This window comes from Zosterops lateralis (genome assembly GCF_965231275.1).
Source record: "Zosterops lateralis genome assembly, chromosome: 1".
NCBI classification, from domain to species: domain Eukaryota; kingdom Metazoa; phylum Chordata; class Aves; order Passeriformes; family Zosteropidae; genus Zosterops; species Zosterops lateralis.
In genome coordinates, this window is record NC_139762.1 from 97071902 (window position 1) to 97091769 (window position 19868).

General features: G+C 36.7%; 1 protein-coding gene across 1 annotated transcript in view; it reads left to right on the forward strand.

The window, feature by feature from the left end:
- The first annotated feature begins 268 nt into the window (after positions 1-268).
- TMX3 (thioredoxin related transmembrane protein 3) overlaps positions 269-19868 on the forward strand; it is a 28149-nt gene continuing 8549 nt past the window's right edge. The window contains exons 1-13 of the mRNA XM_083857183.1: positions 269-333; positions 500-554; positions 5253-5292; positions 6298-6421; positions 9501-9546; positions 10498-10578; positions 11451-11550; positions 11803-11880; positions 14099-14165; positions 16139-16237; positions 18233-18290; positions 19021-19074; positions 19383-19439. Of these exons, the coding sequence (XP_083713309.1) occupies positions 285-333; positions 500-554; positions 5253-5292; positions 6298-6421; positions 9501-9546; positions 10498-10578; positions 11451-11550; positions 11803-11880; positions 14099-14165; positions 16139-16237; positions 18233-18290; positions 19021-19074; positions 19383-19439 (908 nt within the window). The 5' untranslated portion in view covers positions 269-284. The remainder of the gene's footprint in view (positions 334-499; positions 555-5252; positions 5293-6297; positions 6422-9500; positions 9547-10497; positions 10579-11450; positions 11551-11802; positions 11881-14098; positions 14166-16138; positions 16238-18232; positions 18291-19020; positions 19075-19382; positions 19440-19868) is intronic.

A 19868-nucleotide genomic window follows, 5' to 3' on the forward strand; every position in this document is an offset into this window, starting at 1 on the left:
GCACCGGACGTGCTCCTGCTCGGGGGAGGACGAAGCTTATTCTTCTCGAGAAGCGGAGCATTGATTGAACTGAACGAGCCTTCCTCTGCCTTCCGGCACCGTCCCGCCCCCCGGCCCCTCCGGCAGAGTGAACACTCCGTCCCGCCCCCCAGGCCCTCCGGCGGGGCGAACACCCCCGGCCCGGCCCGTCCCGTCCCGTCCCGCCCCGCCGGCCGCGGCCCCGCGCCTGCGCGGTGGGGAGAGGTCGGCGCTTCCCGTTCCGGCCGTGGCGCGGCGGTGTCAACATGGCAGCGGCGCCGGGCGGGCGGGCGCGCTGCCTGCTCTGGGCGGCAGGTGACGGGCTGGGCTGCGGGCACAGCGGGAAAGCGGCGGGGCTGGGGGGCGGGCAGCGCTGCGGGCCTGAGGGGCCGGGAGGGGAGGGAACCTATCTGTTGGCGTGGGGGTGCACCCCGGGTCGGCTCGGGCATCACTGACGGAACGCTTTTCCTTTGCCTCGCAGTGCTTGCACATGTGGTGGCGTCAGGTGCGGGGTTTGTGGAGGATCTAGATGAGTCGTAAGTATTGGGGTGTCTTGCTGAATTGCCAAGATATTGTTTGTTTTCTTGTGGGGAACGTGACCCCGGACTTTGTGGGTAGTGGGCTTGTCAGGAAAGCTACACTGGAAAAGATTGTGGCTTTTTTATAGCAGATAAGACAGAGAGATTGTGGCCTGAAATATCACAGAACATCCTCTGTTGGAAGGGACTCACAAGGATCACTGAATTACAGTCCTTGTCCCTGCATAGGACTCCCAAAAAGTGACACCCTGTGCCTGAGACTATTGTCCAAACACTCCTTTAGCTCTGCTGGTGCCGTGACCACTTCCCTGGGGAGACTGTTCCAGAGCTCACCACCCGCTGGGTGGGTGAAAAATGTTTCCCTGATGTCCAACCTAAACCTCACCAACACAGCTTTGTGCTGCTCCCTTGGGTCATGTCACTGGCCACCAGAGAGAAACATCAGTCACTGCACCTCTGCTCCCTCTCTGGGGGAAGTTTTGGACTCCCATGAGGTCTCTCCTCAGTCTCACCTGTTAAGGAGTTTCAGTTAATAAAGCCGAGGAATAATTTAATTTTTCAGTTTCTTTAAAGATTTTACTACTGTGGTGTTGCCAGAAATATTCTTGGGCTTCCGTGCTTGCTCTTTATTTTCGGTAGGGTAAATACATTGGTGTGCTGGTGCCTGCCCCCCAAAAAATCTGATTTTATTTAACCAAGTTCTTCATGAGAGTTTGTGGTGTGGCTGCCACGAGGGGTTGGGAGAACAAGTCTAAGTGCATTCATGCATGGCCAGAAATGGAAGAGGGAAAGTGGCCTGCAGGACTAGTTCATGCTGCTCGAAGTGCCAGTGATATCTGTGTAAAAATGTCCCTTAGCAGAATTAGTCCTGAGACTATGCAGGAGTTGAAGTGGATAGTCCTGCCAAGAACTCGGTTGTGTAGTGTCACTGTTGGTGTATTGATTTGCTGTAGCAGTTTGATAGCTACATAGTTGCTGTTTCACAAGAAAAATCACCCAAATGGTTTGGGGTTTTTTTTGGTCAGATTAGCAGGTTGATATGAAGTGCTACAAAGCAGCAGGATTATTGTAATTGAAAGAGAAGATATGGAGAATAATAGCTGGTAGGGGAGGAGAAGTTGGGATTAGATGACTGCTTTGGGATAAATTCAGCCAATTAAAGGTGATGTTTCCATGAGGGTTCAGTCCACAATAAATTGCATCAAAGAGCTAAACTGTCAGGAAGCCGCTCACATTTTTACAATATCGCTTGTTTATCATTAGATCAAATGAGGTGTAGTGGCTTTATGGGTGAGGGGATGGGAACATATAGAAGGAGCTCTCAGGAGAGACACAGCAATGTCTCTGGTGTTGTGAAAAAATAACTGAAGCATGGGAACTGTTTGGACTCGATTTTCAAAGCTTGTTTCTAAAACATGCTCATATTTTCAAGGGCTGAAGATGCCTTGCACTTAGGCTACCTGTGCTTCTGCATCACGTTCCCATATCATGTATCCACGTGTATTTATCCACGTGTATTCATGTATCGTGTATATACGTGTATTTAAATGTATTTGGTTTGGAGTGAAGAAGTTGATTCTGTTGTCAAATTACTTTTTTAAGTAACTGATAAAAGGAAATCTTTCAGTTACAAAACCATACGGATGCATGTATTTGAAATTGAGAATAAGACTTGGAGAATTGTTCAGGGCAGGTTTTGTGGGAGATTTTTTGAATTTTTTTTTACCTAATTGGCTAAATGGTGAGAGAGGTCAGGAAAACAATTTAAATTTAATTGAAATGAAAATTTAATTTAAATAATTTAAATTTTAGTTTAATTTTGCCCCAAACCAGGTAGCAGTGACTGGTGAAGTTTCAAGTTTTCAATTTTATCAATGCCTAACCATTATGGATGTTCTGTTGTTGCTGAAAGCTTTGTGTTGTGTTCAAATTTTAGTAGTTGTGGGTAGTGCGGACTAGTACAAGTCACAGGTCCCTTTCCTAAGCTTACAGGATGTAGGAAAAGGAAGAGCAGAGCTGAGCTGACAGAGCTGGGCTGCAGGAGGGATGCACAAAATGCGCTGTGGTTCCTCTTGCCTTGTGCTGCTCTGACAGCAGATCTGCTGCCTCAGGTCCGTGCCCATCTTGTGATGGGTGTGGACTTGTTCTGGTGCCGTGATGAAGCGGATAAGTAACCTGACTTAAAAAGGAAGTGTTTTTCTGTCTGTGGGATGGCTCAAACCAGGATCAGAAGTATCAGAAATGGTGCAAGGGAGAAGCAAGGAATAGATAGAGCAGCTGGGTTGTTTTAAGGCCCTTGGGATTGTGACCTTGGTGTTCAGTTTTGCTTCACGCTGGTTTCTTTAAACTGTTCATGATTAAGTGGAGTGCTTGGTTTAAGTGGGGGCTGAGAGAACATTCGATCATGGTGTTGGGAAGATGTGTGGGTTTATGACAAATAATTTTGATTCAAGGATGTACATAATTTCTGCCATCTTTCCACCAGTGTGGTTGTGTTTCTGTCAGCTGACAGAGGATTGCACAGGACAGTTAAAAGGAGACACTGAAATTCTGTGCTTGAAAAACATATTTATAGGGCCCAGAAGCAGCATCTTCAGAAAATGCTTGACTGCTCGTTTGTAGAGAGATCTCTGTTTTTTCCTCAGCAGTGTGTTGAACTTCCTTAATATTGTCAAGTAATTTAATCAGTGATGTTAGCAAAACTAGAGTGAGTTTTGGTAGTTAGAGTTTTGTTGAACTTAAGATTTTAGTTTCTGTGGAAGCTGATTAAATAGGTGCTTGTAGATGAGAAGTACGTTAAATTTATTATTATAAAAACTACAGTATTTTTTAATACAGTCTTAGGTCAAAGTTATTAAACTGTTGGAAAGCTCAGCCTCCAGATATTGTCATTCTTTCTCTCTTTTATTTCTGTCTGCTGGCAAGGTTGCAGTCTACCTTTCTCAGTATTTTAATGCTCCTTACAATTTGCCATGACAGTTGTACTGTAACAGAAGAAGGAGAACATTTAATTGTAAATTCTTCTTATGTAAAGAAAAAGTGATATTCTAAATTGAAGTACAGCTTAGGATCTTATGATTCACTGACTGCTTTCTATGTCTTGCATCACAACCAATTATTTGGCATTGTAATTGGAAGTTAGCTGTAGCTCTGTTAGAGTTCTCAGGAGATGCTGGGCTCTCACTGGTTCTTTCATTGGCTCTGTAGTGCTTAGGGTGGTGAAGTAAATTTTTAGTGAGGTTTTCAGCTAAGCAATTTTGTGATTTAAAAATGCTACTTTCCTTCAGCAGTTCTGTAGCATAGTCTCTCCAAATACCTTTCCTGCTGCTGTACAGGCATTGCAGCCTTGGCATGACATCAATAAAATGGACTGGAATTTACCAGTGAAATGCTGCAATTCTAGGTTTCAAGCACTCAGCACTGTAATTAGATTGTATTTGTGATTTCTGAATTATTTCTGTGAAACAGTAAGCCAGTATCAGCATTAGTATTTCTTCAAGACCGTTATGGACTATTACAGATTCAACTTTAAAGGAAATATAATAAATTCTGCCTACTGCTTATGAGCCATTTATAGGCATGCTGCATATTGGGAACTGACAAATTGGGCTATAACTTGTATTAATTGGATTTTAGAGTGTAGACCCACACTTACTGCATAATTATATGTAAATATCTCATTTTGCAAGAAGAGTGGTGCAGTAAGAATGTTGTATTGTGTATGTTATAGTGTGTGACTTTAGTCCCAGTCCTAGTCACTTTTAAGAAGCCTGTCTTTTACAAAAATAAACCTTATTTTTAAACCTAATAAACCTTATATCTAGCTAATTTAATTGTCTGCATAGAACTAGTTAACTAATGCAGTAATTAGTATCATCTTGTAGTGACAACAGTGAAACATGTAAGCAGCATTTTGGGTGGTACCAAAGAACTTTGATTTATCAAGCTTAGTTTTGTGTTAGAGATTTTAGAATTCAGTGACAGATTTGCAGTTAATAAAACCAGTCAATTTAAATGCCATTTGTCTAGCATTCAGTAGTACCTGTGTATCTCTGAGTTTTATCAACAACTTGATGATTGTTGTTCCATTAAGTTGGTTTCTTGGTTCTGTGCTACTTTAATAGAACTATAAACTAACACACCTGTAGTAGAATGTTAAAGGAGGTTGAACTGAAATCACTTCACATGTTGATATTAAAGATAATTTAGTTAGTTTACATTTAGTAAAGCTAAGATTAACAGTTTGAACCAATGCTCAAAGGGTCTGTATTAGATGGTATATGAAAATACAACATCAAATCTACTTAATATAACTAAGACAACTGCAAAATACTTCTTCCACCTTGATTCCACATGCTAGTCAAATATCTTCTGTGTGTTTTGGTGTGTATTCTTATTTCTTGCTGGTTTTCTGTTTTGTTTTTTGTTCGTTTGTTTGCTTTTTTTGTCTTAGGAAATAGTTAGAGAAGCCTAATTGACACAGCTATGTGTAGTATCATGTACAGGAGCAATATTACACTAAAAAATAAGCATCTCCTCTGTTTCCCCACCCTCAAAGAAAGAAACAAAACAGAAATTTTGTATCTATAGTTTTATACTAACCTTAGTGTGGACTTTGCCTGTTTCACTCATGCACTTAACTATTTTATTTTCAGATTTGTAATTTATTGATTTCATTTTTCCCCCCTTTTCTAGGTTTAAAGAAAACCGTAAAGATGATATTTGGCTTGTAGATGTGAGTATGTAAGAAAAATGAGCAGGAAGATCTGCTGGTGGAAATCAAAATACAGAATGCACAGTGCTACACTCTGTAGTCAGGCAGCTTCATCCTTGGGAAAATTGATTGTACATGATGCAGAAAAATGTCATGACAGTAATTCTGACAGGATAGATCAGCAATCTGTCTGCTGCTCAGGGTCAACCAGGAATAGGCTGAATGGACTGCTGAATAGGCTTCAGTCTATATTTTGCAGTCCTTTAAAAAGGAAAGCAGGTTACCTAACAAACTCAGGAGGTGATAACCTTTGTTGAGAATTGTTATAGTTAATTTCATTAATTATATCAGCTGATTTGTGTTGTAGACTTCTGTTAGCACTGAAAGATCAAATATATGAGAACCCTCTTTTCTAAATTATTTGGAAAGATTCAGTGCCACTTATTTCGGGGACAAAGAGTCTCTGAAAAGATTGAGCTTGGTTGTGAATGAGGTAACATTCCTTTTCTCACCCAAATATGTACTGTAATTTTCAAAATTGTATTAGCCGGAATTGTTTTTTGAGTGGGAAAAACTATATGTGCTAATTCGGAGTTATCAGCAGCAAACAAAATTCAACTTTTGTTAAATTGTGACCTTATCTTCTTATACCAAAACATTGATAACCTTCTGCTTGTTGACAAATTCACATTCCTGGGTAGATTGTTTATATGATCTTTTAACTTTCAAAAAAAAATAACGTTGCCACGCAGTCTATACCTAAATAAGAAATCATATAATAGTGTGACAATTTATTGTATTCTTTTCAAACGTGTGCTTTCATATTAAAAGTAGGACTGAATCATAAATTCTGCTTGTCATGCTAACTTTGTAAATAACTTGTAATTTTATTATGACATAAGGAGTACCAAGACTGGAAAATAAGTCTTGCTAATGATTTGGGGGTTAATTGTAGAATCAATTTCTACTTTTTTTTTTTTTTTTTTTTTTTTTTTTTTTTTTAAATTAAATGTGTTTGCTTCTCAGTTTTATGCACCTTGGTGTGGCCACTGTAAGAAACTAGAGCCTGTGTGGAATGAAGTGGGCACAGAAATGAGAAACATGGGTTCTCCAGTAAAAGTTGGGAAGATGGACGCAACTTCCTTTTCTAGTAAGTATGGTTTGTTTAGGGGCAATTTCATCACAGCCTCAGTTTTGAGACCATTCTTATTTTTTTTTCTTGTAGTTGTTCTTCTGTGTCATAGCACAAATATGAAAACAGTAATTGTAGAAAAAATTCCTGATTATTTTTCTTTCTAAAAGTGACAACTTGCTGTAGTATGTGCTTTTTATCATGTTTGTTTCTCCTCGAGTAGGGAATTCTTCCTGAAAGTAAAAAGCTTTTCAAAGATCTGCTTTTGATATGCTTCTTAGAGTACTTTTATATAAGCATTTTTATGTGGTGTGTCTCTTGAGAGCTTCCAGTTTTAGGTTCCTTCTATTACTGCTGGAGGAGTGCCTGTGTTCTTGGTCTTATTCGTTTCAGGTAATCGGTCCTGAAACTATTACACAAAGCCTGCTGAAATAGCTGAATTCATTGCACCAGTGATCACTGCTCAGCTGATTTCTTCCCGTGTTTCTCTGTAAATATCTTCTCAAAGAACCAAATTCAGTGCTTTCAGTGGTTTTTTTTTTTTTTTTGCTGATGGCTTTCATATGTATCGACCTTTTCAGAGAGAAGCTTTGGTACTCAGAGAAGTGGTTTGGGTAGACGTGAGAGGATTGTTGAATGCTTAACAGTACTTCCTTTGTGTTTGTGTGCTTCTTTGTTGTCAATTCTCCTAAATCTATGTTGAACCAGGAGGATATTTATAAGGGAAAGTATAGGGAAGAGTGGAGCCCAAGTGAGATCTATATGTAATAAAATTTTGTAAATAGATGTAGTGTTTTTAGTTAATATCCATTGAATCTGATTATTCAGGTTTGTTGTATTTGCCTAAAATGTTATGCAGAATACTTTTCTCAGTGGTATTCCAGTTATTTCTGTTCTTAGATATAGGAGAGTTTGGTCTTTTGAGGTTAAAAGGATTTTGTCTCAAAGACCAATTTATTGTATATATATTTTTCTATAAACCCAAATAAATATGATTTTATGTTTCATCTTAAAGATACTTATTTTCTGTAGAAGAGTAAATCTGGAGAATTAGAAGTTTCAAGTTCATGTGACCAGGTAACTTCAAAACTGGGAATAGATTTCATGGTTCTCTAACTTTCCAGTCATGTATATAAAATTCTAAATCGTATAAATTGTTTAAACTCTTACCCTGAAATATTTGTCTTTGTCATCCTGTTACTGATCTTTAAAAATCTTGTACTTTTTACCTAAAACAGAATTGATACTATGTCTTTGTTATATATATAATTTGTTCTTACTTACATAAAAATTACTAAAAGCTGCGAGAGTTCCTTTGTGCCCTGGTAAAGTTTTTCTTCTCAGATTTGCTACTGGTTTCATGGTGTCTGATAAATCTTTTGAAATAGTTTTATACTTTCATTTTGAAAGTGGAAATTTTACATCTGGATTTGAAGAGCTCAAGTCAACTCTGCTTAATACATTTGCACTCTAAGGATTCTCTGAAATCAAAGTAGTTCAGTCTTAAAAATATCAGAAGGAAATGCAGCTGTAATGGGTACGTGTCACTAGGAAGAAACATGAGTGGTTTGCATACTTTGTGTTTATAATTAGAATATGAAGTAGTGTGAAAGAACTGAACTTTGGGAAGCTTGTTGTAAGAGAGCTGGGATCAGAGGTGAATGTGTAAATCATCCCATAAATCTTGTCTCTGGTAGCTCTGTGGAATGAAGATACAGCTCTTGCATCAACAGAGCAGTCACCTGCTGTGGTATCATTTGAATTTTCAGGGGATTTAGTCTCAGGAGTCCACTGTGTGTGAGCAGAGTAGAAATAGATCACACCTGGGGCTGGCACAATTGCTGCTGTTTGCCTGCACTGTATTCTTCATATCAAGAAGCGTAGGTGATGATGTAAATAAGTCATTTCCATGAAGTTGAGAGAATTTTGGTAATTCCCATGGCTGGAATGTTTAAAAAAAGTATTAAAAAATGTCTCTTCTAGTTCTCCTAAGCCCACACAAGAGCTGTACAAGGAGTAATTAACTGTTGACAGCTCTTGTGATTGAATATTCTACTACACATTTTAATGCATTGTATTTCAATGTAGTGGAGCTGTAAGAGAAAAGGATCAGAATCAAATTGATCCTCATGTGCTTATTTCTTAGAACAGTTGTCTTTGATTAGTTGCCTGTAGGTGAGCTGCTAGTTTCATTTGTAGTGCTGTGCAATAAGGTATTTGCACCTGATCCAGGTGAACAACCTTGGGGTCAATTTCTAAACTCTTACTGAGAGCTTTGCACACAAGACATACAACATCTGCTTGCTGTGGCATGTCGTTGGTAGCTTCAAAATGGTTTTGTAATAAGCATTGACTCTGGGTGCTTTTTGAGTGCAGGGTAACAATTGTGCAGGGAATTGCACAAGCCTTGCCACAATTTTAGACTTAATCATTTTTTGAGACTGTGTAGTTTAATTTTTTGGAAAAAACTGAATTTGCTGGGAAGTGTAGTTCAAGGTGGCAGTTGCTACGTTCACAAGTGGAAGGGTTGCACATTGTAGTCCTCCAGTTGATGAGACTAAGATAGAAAGTTTTAAACAAGCTGAGGTCGGGGAAAAAGTTCTGCAGTTGTTTTACTTTACCACTTTAGTAAGCAGCAGGTAAGTATCTTCTTGTTAGTCATTACTCTAGCACAGGAGTAGTTAATTGTCTTCTATGTTTCCTTCAAGCATTAGTATTCACAGCTCTTCATCCTCAATGCTTAATTTTTGCCTCTTATATTTTCAATCAATTGTATGTGCATATTCAATGCATGCTACTTTTGATGAAAACAGACCAAGCATGTCTGTCCAGGGGATTCCCATGACATTTTAGTTGTGGCACATGGACTGTGAGGCTATCCTGGGACCCTGCAGCACCTCTGAAAGAAGTCCAAAATTTAATGATGTAGCTTAATAACAGCAAGCTTTTCCTTGAAATCAAGTAAAGTAATTCATATTGAGCTAAGTGGTATTTTTTTCATTTGTTTATGTGGCTTGAATAGTAAACCATGTTTAAAGATTGAGGTAGCAGAGAAAAAACGTCTTGGTTCACTTTGGCATTAATGCATTTCTTTCAGGTATTGCATCTGAATTTGGAGTGCGAGGCTATCCAACAATTAAGCTGTAAGTTGATCCTTCCTATTGAATTTTTATCAATGATTTCATGACAAAATATTAAAAATAGCCCTGTCCATTTAGAAGTCTCAAACCCGTGTAATGTATAGTCCAATACAATGTCATGTTTTAAATAAAGACTGTAGTTTTGAGTACTTTTTACTGTGGACATATTGGGGTTTTTAGCAGGTTATTGTTTAAGCAAACAGTATTCCTAGTAGCTAATAATAAGTCTTGCCAAGTTAGTTTTCCCAAAAAAGGAAGCAGAGATGTTCAGCTTGATAATCTTTAAGGATGAAAAAATTTTTTGGCATAGAGAGGCATTGAAAATTCCTCTGAATTTCCTAAATCTATATGGGTTCAAAGAAAGCCTATTACAATTAGTAAAACTTACTTGAATACTTTGCTAATGCAAGCATGCTACATCCCCTCTCAGCAGAGTACCATAAGCTGACCAGCACTTCACTGAAGTGTAATACATAAATTTGAAAGATTTTGCAGATTATTTGATACATTTCAATTATAAAAAAGCATTCAAGAAGTTTATATGCTTTCCTTTTACAGGGATGATTCCCTGAGTAGAATAAATATTGAGTGTGTTGGGTTTGGTTTGAGTGTGGGGTGTTTTGTTGTTTTGGGGGAGCTTTTTAATATGGTCATAAACAAGTGTTCTAAATGATCTGTGTGCTTACAACGTAAATGACTGCTGTACACTAGAAAAAATAATTGCAAAAGAATGTCAAGTATTTCAACAAGTCAGTAAATCAGATACTGTGTAAATAAGCTTTTATTCCAAAATTCCATTGTATTGTATTACTGAGTTTTATATTTTGCGGACCACTTCTTATCACTTTCTGAAAGGTGACTGTAGTAAATCTGTGAAGGTTGAGAAATTTTACACGTTGAATGTAATTTATAGGATTGCTTTTCTCTTCTTTTTTTGTGTTTTTATTTATCTAGCTTGAAAGGTGACTTGGCATACAACTACAGAGGACCTAGAACCAAAGATGATATAATTGAATTTGCTAATAGAGTGGCAGGGTAAGTAATGCTCTTCTCAGAGACTGATTCTGCTGACTTCAGACTTACGTGGGACTTTCAGGAGGGCCAAGACTTATTTAAAAAGAACAAGATATTGAAGTTAAATACTATATGTACTCTATGTGTGGCTGCATGGTGCTGGGTTAAGATTATTTATTTCTAAGGCCACATTTCCTGGCTTTTGTGCTTACATTCTAAATTTTATTTCTCAAATGATGGAGACCTACCTCATTGTGACCTTCCACTGTTTAAAGACATCTTCTAAGAAAGACAGAGTGTTTTTATCAAGGTCTGTACTGACAGGATAAGGAGCAATGGTTTTAAGTAGAAAGAGGAGAGGTTTAGAATAAATATTAGGAATAAATTCTCTGCTGTGAGGGTGGTAAGACATTGGAACCAGTTGGCCAGAGAAGTCATGGATGCCTCATCTCTGGAGGTATTCAAGGCCTGTTTGGGTGAGGCTCTAAGGAGCTTGGTCTGGTTAAAGATGGCCCTGCTCATAGTGGCAGGGTTGTATCAGATGGTCTTTAAGGTCCCTTCCAGTTTAGCTCAGTCTGTGATTCTGTGACCAGTAAAAAGCATGCAAGTTTACATGATAGCAGCATTTTGTAGTAAGATATGAATTTAATATTTAACTGTGCTATTTGAGGAACATAACAGCATTATTTGGTGTAGGGTGGGAATGTTCTTTTTTTTCTTTTAGTATAAAATAGAATAATAACTTGAAAAACTAAATTAATTTGCATTTTGGAATTTATTTTTTGAAAAACAGCACAAAAAACTGTATGACATTTTCTTGTGAATTTTTGTTTGTTTGGGTTTTGCAGGTTGGACAAACTGAGATTTTTCTTTGTCTTTTTTTTCCTTCCCAGACCTCTCATCAGGCCACTTCCTAGCCAGCATATGTTTGAGCATGTGCAAAAGAGACATCGTGTACTTTTTGTGTATGTTGGTGGTGAATCTCCTTTAAAGGTTTGAAGCTTGAATAAATAAAGTTACTTCTTTTGGCTATTTAGGGAGTAATTTTAAAAATCTTTCAGAAGACTGAAGTGCATGGTTGTAACAAATTCTTGGGGTTGTTGACATTTATTGAAGTGGTTTTACAATCTTATGCCATGAACATGTTTTCTAATTGCTCTTTGAAGATAAGGTACGTCACAAAGCTTTTGTTTGATGCGTACTAAAAGCTCGGAAATTAAGAAAACATTGTTTGTATTTTTTCAGGAAAAATACATTGAGGTTGCTTCAGAACTAATAGTTTATACATACTTTTTTTCTGCCTCAGAAGATGTACTGCCTGAGGTAAGCTGTTCCCATTCCTACTGCTTCCCCAGAAATGGCATTTTTCTCCTCATCTATGTGCCATCAAAACAGCAAAATGATAGAGATGGCTTCTTACTGTATGTTTGGGTTTGGTAGATATTTAAGTGATTACACTGAAACGTACAATGTTTGAGTCTATATGGGGAAAGAATACAACCCAGATTTCAGTCTGTCACTGCTTTGTTTTGTCCAAATTACTTGTTCAGTCATATTAATAAAATTAATCAGAGGATGAGAAGATCTCAATGTGGGCCACACAACTTGCTCGAGAAAGTAGATACTTATATTTTTAGCCAATGCAAAACTCGTGTTGCTCCCATCAGTCCTTTCACCAAACACTTTTAAAGCCAATTAGGGGGTTTGTAGCATGAATTACTGCTGGTACCCTAGTAATCAGAATTGAAGAGGTAAGTTATTTTCATCTTGTACAATACAGCTGATCAACATAGTAGTCTGCCCAGGGATCAGGCAATCCAGTCCACTGCCTGCAGAATTCTCTTGTGGCTTTTTTTGAGGATTCTGTGACAAGGAAATTATTTACAGTTCATCACAAGGGTGGAAAAAATTGATATTACTGCAGTGAGTCTAACCATTGTTGCTTACTTGTTGTGGCAAAATTAAAAGATTTTTCCGTTTATTGTTATCTCCAAGAGAGACCTAAGTCAGCTCCATGCCTGTTAGTTGGTGATTAATGGGGTGAGAACTAGCATAATTTAGTTTGTTGGGTTTTGGGTTTTTTGTGGGTTTTTTTTTTTTTTTTTTTTTTTGGCAGCTGCATTTTACACCACCATAAGTAGAACTGGCCTCGTTATAGTGTATTGTTAGTTCTCCAGAAGCCTTGTATCAAAAGCTACCTTAATTTAAATACTACTATTTGCACTTCAGCTCCAGCTGAGCAAGAAAAGTACTATTTAGTTGTGCAGTGGAAAGAGTAAAAAAGGCTGGAAGTCTTTGAGGTTCTGTGATCACACTGATGTAAGCAGTGAGCTTTTTTCCCCCACAGAAGGTAATTTCCCACCAGTGTTAGTTAAGCTGAAGTAGTGATGGTATTCAGTATTCTACTGAGAGAAGCAAAAATGTTAGGAAACTTCTGGTTGCAAGTTGTAATGAGCCTTTGCATTCCAGTGTTTATTGTCAGGCTTTGTTTCATCATCTTAGGTAATACTGTTCCAAGCTTTTTGCAAGTTTTAAACTGTACACAGACTGATTTGCCCTTCAAAGATGTTAAATTATGTTTTGGGCAAGTAAGAGAACAAAGCGTCGTCTGGGACTACATTTTTGATTATTCCTATCAGCTGTTATATTATAAATTACTGCTTTTACAAGAAAGTTAATGCAGAATGACAGAAGGCGTGTCATTTGGAAATGGTGCTGTCCTTACCTTTCCAAAACATATCAGTAAATCAGACAATTCAGATAACATGATCAAAACTGGGCCTGTGATGCAGTTCTTTCTTAACCACAAATGCAGTTAAAATTTTAGCTTAGAATGCTAGCAAGCAGTAAGAAGTAGATGCAGTTTTTTTTCTATGGCAGTTCACTAAAAACATGAGCTGAATAAAATTATTTTGAGTTCCAAGAGGAAAGGTTCTACAGCTTGTTTTTTAATATGTTGTTAACCATCTTAAATATCACATTTAGGATGGTAATACAGGCTTTTGTTGGTTGTCTAAATTTGGTCTGTTTGCAACCCTGTGTGGTGAAGCTATTTCTTTATATTCCCATCAATCTGAAGCACAGGCAATAGCCCAGATTTAGTGGCACATATTACTAGTGGTACTATTTTACTCTGCAAAATTGGGTGTCCATTTAGTAGAAGTAGCAGTATGACAGGTATGCTGACAACAGCACAAAATGAGACCTGAGAGCATGATTGATAAAACCCTCAAGTTAAAATTTCCTATCTAAAGTCCATGTCCAATCCATAAACTATTCTTCATGCTACTGCAGATACCAGTAAAAATCATGTTTCTTTTTACTCTTTGTGAGATCGGCCTCTCAAAAATATATTTATGATGTGTAACTTTTAATATACAGAAGCTGGTAAATTTATCTTGGTATTTGTAGACAGAAAATACTTAGGTGTCCGTAGAGATTTTCCCCAGAACTACATTTATATGTTTTCAGATGGTTTTCTTTTGTTTTGTTTAAAAATCTTTTAATCTTCCATGGATTAATTGAAACCTGACTCTTTCAGTATGTGACATTGCCTGAATTGCCTGCTGTTATGGTCTTCAAAGATGGAACTTACTTTGTTTACGATGGTGAGTAAAACTGGACGTTACCTTAAGATTTTAAAGCATATTTAAAGCATATATGGAGAAACTGGAGGAGTTGAGATTTTTTGAAGGGTATGTAGGGATGCTGGGAAATTCCCCAGTTTTAGGATAAATAGCAGCTCCTTCATGAAGGAAAAGAGGAAAAAAAAATTACTAGTTCTTCTGCAACAAAATGCAAGGAATTCAGTTTAGCAATACTGAAGTGGAAGTGGTGATGTTTGCTTTGTGTTTTCAGTAAGTTGTAGCTTCCAGTATTACGGTTTTTCCTGAAAAGTTCCTCCTTCCCTCACTGTACGAATCTGTCTTATACACAGACTACTTTACCTGGCTTGTTCAGTATGTAGGCTATAGAATATCCACCTGAAACTAGTAGTGTTTTTTAACACTGTTATTTCTACAGTGTACTTACGCAGTACATTAGGCCAGCACACCTGCCACTTCTGTAAAGTGTCTATCTGTATATATGTGTGCATGTCCATATAGGAGTATTATATTGTACTCAGACTGTGCCATAAGGCCTGTGCATGTTAGAGGCACATACACACACTCACAGTTGCATTTCTTAGCCTGGGCTTATAAGCACACCACTTATTTGCAAAAGTATTTGCTCTTGATTTAGATTGTTTTAAATGCTAGTTTTCACTTTTAAGTTGAAAACATATCACTCAAATGATTATTCTGCTGGTTTAATTTCTTAGGATAAGTAGTACCACAGCAAAATAATTCAGTTTGGCCTCCAAGTTTGTGACCTCATAGAATGGATGTACTTGTCTTCCTCTCCAGTTTGTTGCCTCCAGATAAAAAATCACTTTACAGCCTCCTTGATTTGCATTTAATTTTTTTAATCTCTTTTAGCAATTCTGGAGAAGGAAAGCTTGTCAGAGAAACACTTCTTTTGCTGTTTGGCTTGCTTGCTTTTTCCACACCTTCTAAAGCAAACGCAAAAGCTGTAATAATTCAGGCTTTTAACTTACTTTATAAAAAATTTACTTTTTCCTAATGCACCCAAAACATTATTGGAAGTCAGACAAATCATGAAGATGCAGCTTAAGAGACTGAATAAAGTTTTATGTGCAACTGTTATGACTGGGAGAAATTTGAAGAGCTCACTATGAGGAAAAAGTTCTAGCAAAATGCATTTCAGTGCTTGGACCTTGCTGGTGTTTTTGTTTGGGATTTTTCTTTCTCCTCTAGCAGGGGAAATGGATGCAGATCCATGGGATGCATTATGCTTGGAGTTGCTTGCTACGACCTTACAGCAGATAATGGTTAACCTGAAATTATTGATACTTCAGTCCATACAATAGGATTTAAGACAAATTATTTATTGTGCATTTAATTCCATATGTATATATGTTTTTCTTTTTTTACTTGTGATTTAGATCTAATTGATGGTATGTATTAGAATTTAATTCTTAACAGGTTAAAACATCTAGCATCTTAAACTAGCTTTTAGTACAACTGATTGTCAGTCATACATGATTATTAGTTCATTTACATTCACACAGCTGTTTAATGTATCTGCTTTTTCTTGATCTTTCTGTTTCATTTAAGGACTCACAAATACTGCTTTCTGTATTTTTATATCTCTACTTTGTTTGAAACTTGGACAAGTTATGTACACACACCCATTTAAAAACAGCGTTTGAACCTGTTCCTTTCTGCACTGGGTCACAGTTAGCTTCTAATATAGTATTGTTTATCTTTGATGTAAAAAATAAAATCATCATATCAACTTCTTACACTTTTCTATAATACACTTTTTGTTCAACAATTGAAAATAGCTTTAGAAGTTTTAAAACCTGAAATGCCCATAAAAGTGTGATAATTGGTCTAACAAGAATAAAAGGAAAAAGGAGAAAACTTAGTGGTTGTCTTAATAGTACTGAAATAGTAAATCTGATGGCCCACCTCTTAAAAAGATGTAATCTTTTTTTTTTTTTTTTTTTTAATATCAGAGTATGAAGATGGTGATTTGTCGTCCTGGATAAACAGAGAAAGATTTCAAGGTTATCTTCATGTAGATGGCTTTACACTGTATGAACTTGGAGATACAGGTGAGACAGTGCTGCTCCTAAACTCTTTGACATTGTGTATTAAACAGTAAGAAAAATAAAAAGAGTACTAAGAACATTATTTTAAACTTCAAAAATTAATCAATACCAGATTAGACCTGATAGTGGCAGTATTTTATGGATGTTGGAGTGACCTGTGACTAGAGGTTTCATCCACAGTCTACACTAGTCCATTTCTCACAACATAAAGGTTAGTGTGTCTAATCCTCTGGTAGTCACAAAAATTAGTAGGACTTTTAATTTAAGAGCACCTTACATTTCTCGTAAGTTGCATATTACCTCATGGAATACATGCAGGGAATTCTAAAACTAGATTCAGAAGTATCAAATATGGATAGTCCAGATATCTTACATCTAGTGGATTTAGGTAAGTTGACTTATCCCAGAGAACTGCAGCTTTTCTCTAGCAAAAGTTCTGCAGTCCAAATGAAAATTTTCAGCCAGGTGACCTCTAGAAAAGGCAAATGACTTGTACTGGTCTTAAGGTGTGAACACACTCTGAGGTGTCAGAAAAAAATACTGTAAGTGTTGATTTTCCAGGCCAGGACATCTTATCTTCTGTATTCTATTTCAAAATACTTATATTCAATCAACCCTGAGTTCTTTCAGGTTTTAATGAGTATGAAACATCTATGTTATCTATGTATGTGAAGCTAATATTGTTACAACTATGTTTGAAACAGTTATTTACAGAAATACTGTCATAAGTTGTTTAAATGGAGCATATTTCTTCCTGTTACATTTTTTACTAACAATTCATCAAATTACAAAAAAAAAAGAAAAGAAAAAAAAAGAAAGAAAAAAAAAGAAAAAGACTTTATTAATACACTTGGAGAACCCATCATTTGAAGAGCTTTATGTATTAATAATAGTACCTGGAATTTATTTACATCATATTTTGCAGTCTAAAAGGTCATTAGTTGTCTCCTAGTATATTCATTAGGTAGCATCTTAAGGTGGAATGAAATGGGGAAAAAGTGAGAATTGATGTATGGAAGAAGTGGGATGGGGAGAAGCTACTGCTATTTCACAAGGAATATGGGAGTGAATCATAGGTCTTGCCCTTAAAACCCTTCAGTATTACTTGAACAAGAGGGACTTTCTGGTTTTGGGGGCAATGCTTTCTGTGGCATGGTGATAGGTAGAAACTGAGCAATTGGCAGGCTTGGTGGGGAGGGTTTTGAGTGAATTGTGGCATCTGGAGAGAACTGAAAAATCAGCCTCTGGAGCCTTGGGTTAATCTTAATCTGACTGATGACTGCACTGTTAACAGATCTGCTTTCCTAACTGCAAGTGCTTGATCTGGAGAAACTTTGTCCAGCTTTTTAAACATATTTTTGTCTGATTGACCATAGCACTCCTTGAGTTTGGAGTTGTTTTGGGGTTGTTTTTTAATCAGAAGAACTTCACAAAGTAAATCTTGAAAAGATTTGTGTATTCTGGTGTTGACCTTTAAGCTCCTCTGAAAGAGGGCTCTGAACTAAATTGTATTTCTGATGTCATGAATTCTGGGTTCTGCCAGTAAATTTCCCAGTTCTTTTTTCCATAATGCTCACAACAGTGTGAAAAATAGTCATTATTAAATACATACATATACATAAATACTGATTTATTCACTTAGAATCAGTTTGTACTTGCTGCTATATAATACAGGTCTCCATAGCCTCATATTTAGGTATATACAGCTTGAGTAGGAAATTAATTTTTATGCATTTTCTCCCTTTCAACTTCTTTCTATAGACAGGCTTTTCATACATTTCTAGTGGTCTGGCATTAACCCCCACCTTAATTTATTTTCAGTAGTTTTAGGATCACAGCATGGTCAGCTTGAAGAGGCTCTTAGGCTGTGAGACTGGTTTATTCTTAAAAATTAATTCCTGTTCCTGGAGAGTGCCTGATCTTCTAAGCTGATGTATTTCCAATTGGAGAATGTGTGGGTTTTTTTAATGGTTTCAAGAATTTTATTCCTTATTCTAGGAAAACTTGTGGCTATTGCAGTCATTGATGATAAAAACTCTTCAGTGGAACATACCAGGTAACAGAATTGAGTATTAGTGTCACTATGGGAGAAATGTGCTGGTGTGACATAGGGAAGTTTGGAAGTTTCTTAAATATTGAGAAATGTAGGTTAAATTAGTGAGTTTAACTTGTAAATGTTCTTTTATTTCTGATTTAGTGTACTAACTTTACTTAATTTATGGCTTAGTTGAAGCACATGTGAGTTCACTGAGATTGTGAGAATTCCTGTATCAGTCTTCTGCCATTTGTTAATGGGATCACAGGAGCAAATGGTGATCTCATAGCTTTTAAAAGCTATTGTGTCACCTTTTAAACATAGACAAAAGTGCTTGAGTTTGGATGACTTTGAGATTAACTCAGTGAGTTTAAACAAATGACTGTACTTCAGTTCACTCGCATTGAAAATTAAGGCAGCGATGTTTATATGTTTGTTGTCTGTGGAACTTTAAAGAAGGGATGTTTTTACTGGAGTTAGAGTTTGCTGAAGAGACTGAGAGGAACAAGACCTCCCCCTGTCCCTTTCTGGTTGCGTATACAGAATGAAAAAATACTCTTCAAGTACTGGGTATGCTATTTTCAACCTTTAGGAACAAAGCAAGATGAACAAGGTTTTTTGGGGGGTTTTTTGTTAGTCCTTTTTGCTGATGAGGCATGAATTGCTTCTTACTGGGGAAATCTTGATTCTTATTGCTTGTATTTAGAAAGAGTTTATCGTGGATTATCAATGCCATTTGTTTTCCTTCCAGGTTAAAGTCTATTATTCAGGAAGTTGCCAGAGATTATCGGGATCACTTTCACAGGTACTCTGATGTTTTAATTGGACTTCTGCATTAATGTTTCTACGACAGCAGTCACTTTTTTTTTTCTTAAGGGAAAAATGTAACAGTGCTGGCTTTTGTATTTTTATTCTGATATTCAATAGGATCATTTCATTAACTGACTGTGTTTCATAATGCTGTGTTCTAGATCATCACTTCTTTTGAATTGCATTGCTGAGTGTGTCCTCTCATTTTCAATTATAAGAAAAGTATTTAAGGAAGAACTTTTGCTGAAATCCACTATTGTGTTATCTTTGTCATCATTTTATTTTTAACCACTTGTCTTACAGAGATTTCCAGTTTGGCCATATGGATGGAAATGATTACATTAATAGTTTACTAATGGAGTAAGTAAATTCTTATTTAAATATTCTTCCATCTCTTGTGTTTGTTATCAAGTGTGTTTAATTGAAAATAATCTTACAAAAAATTCTTGGCTTTCATGACTAAGAAAAAAAATCACTGTCATCAGAATTCAGCCTGTACCATAGTATCAATTATTTGTTAAATTAAACTGCATAATTGTATAATTTAGGCTAGATTTTTGGCTTACTGATAATGCTGATTGACAAAGCTTATCTTTTAGGTCTACTTTGTTAAATTACTTACTGTTAGAATTGTGAGGCTTTCACTCTTGATGTTTTTTTAAGACATGCATGGAAATGCACTTCTGCAGAGAAGCATGGAAGATTCTGTCTGCACTTGATATGTACATGGTATATTTTGAAATATACAGGTGGTTTAACAAGATGCTTAACTATGGTAATTTTCTAAAA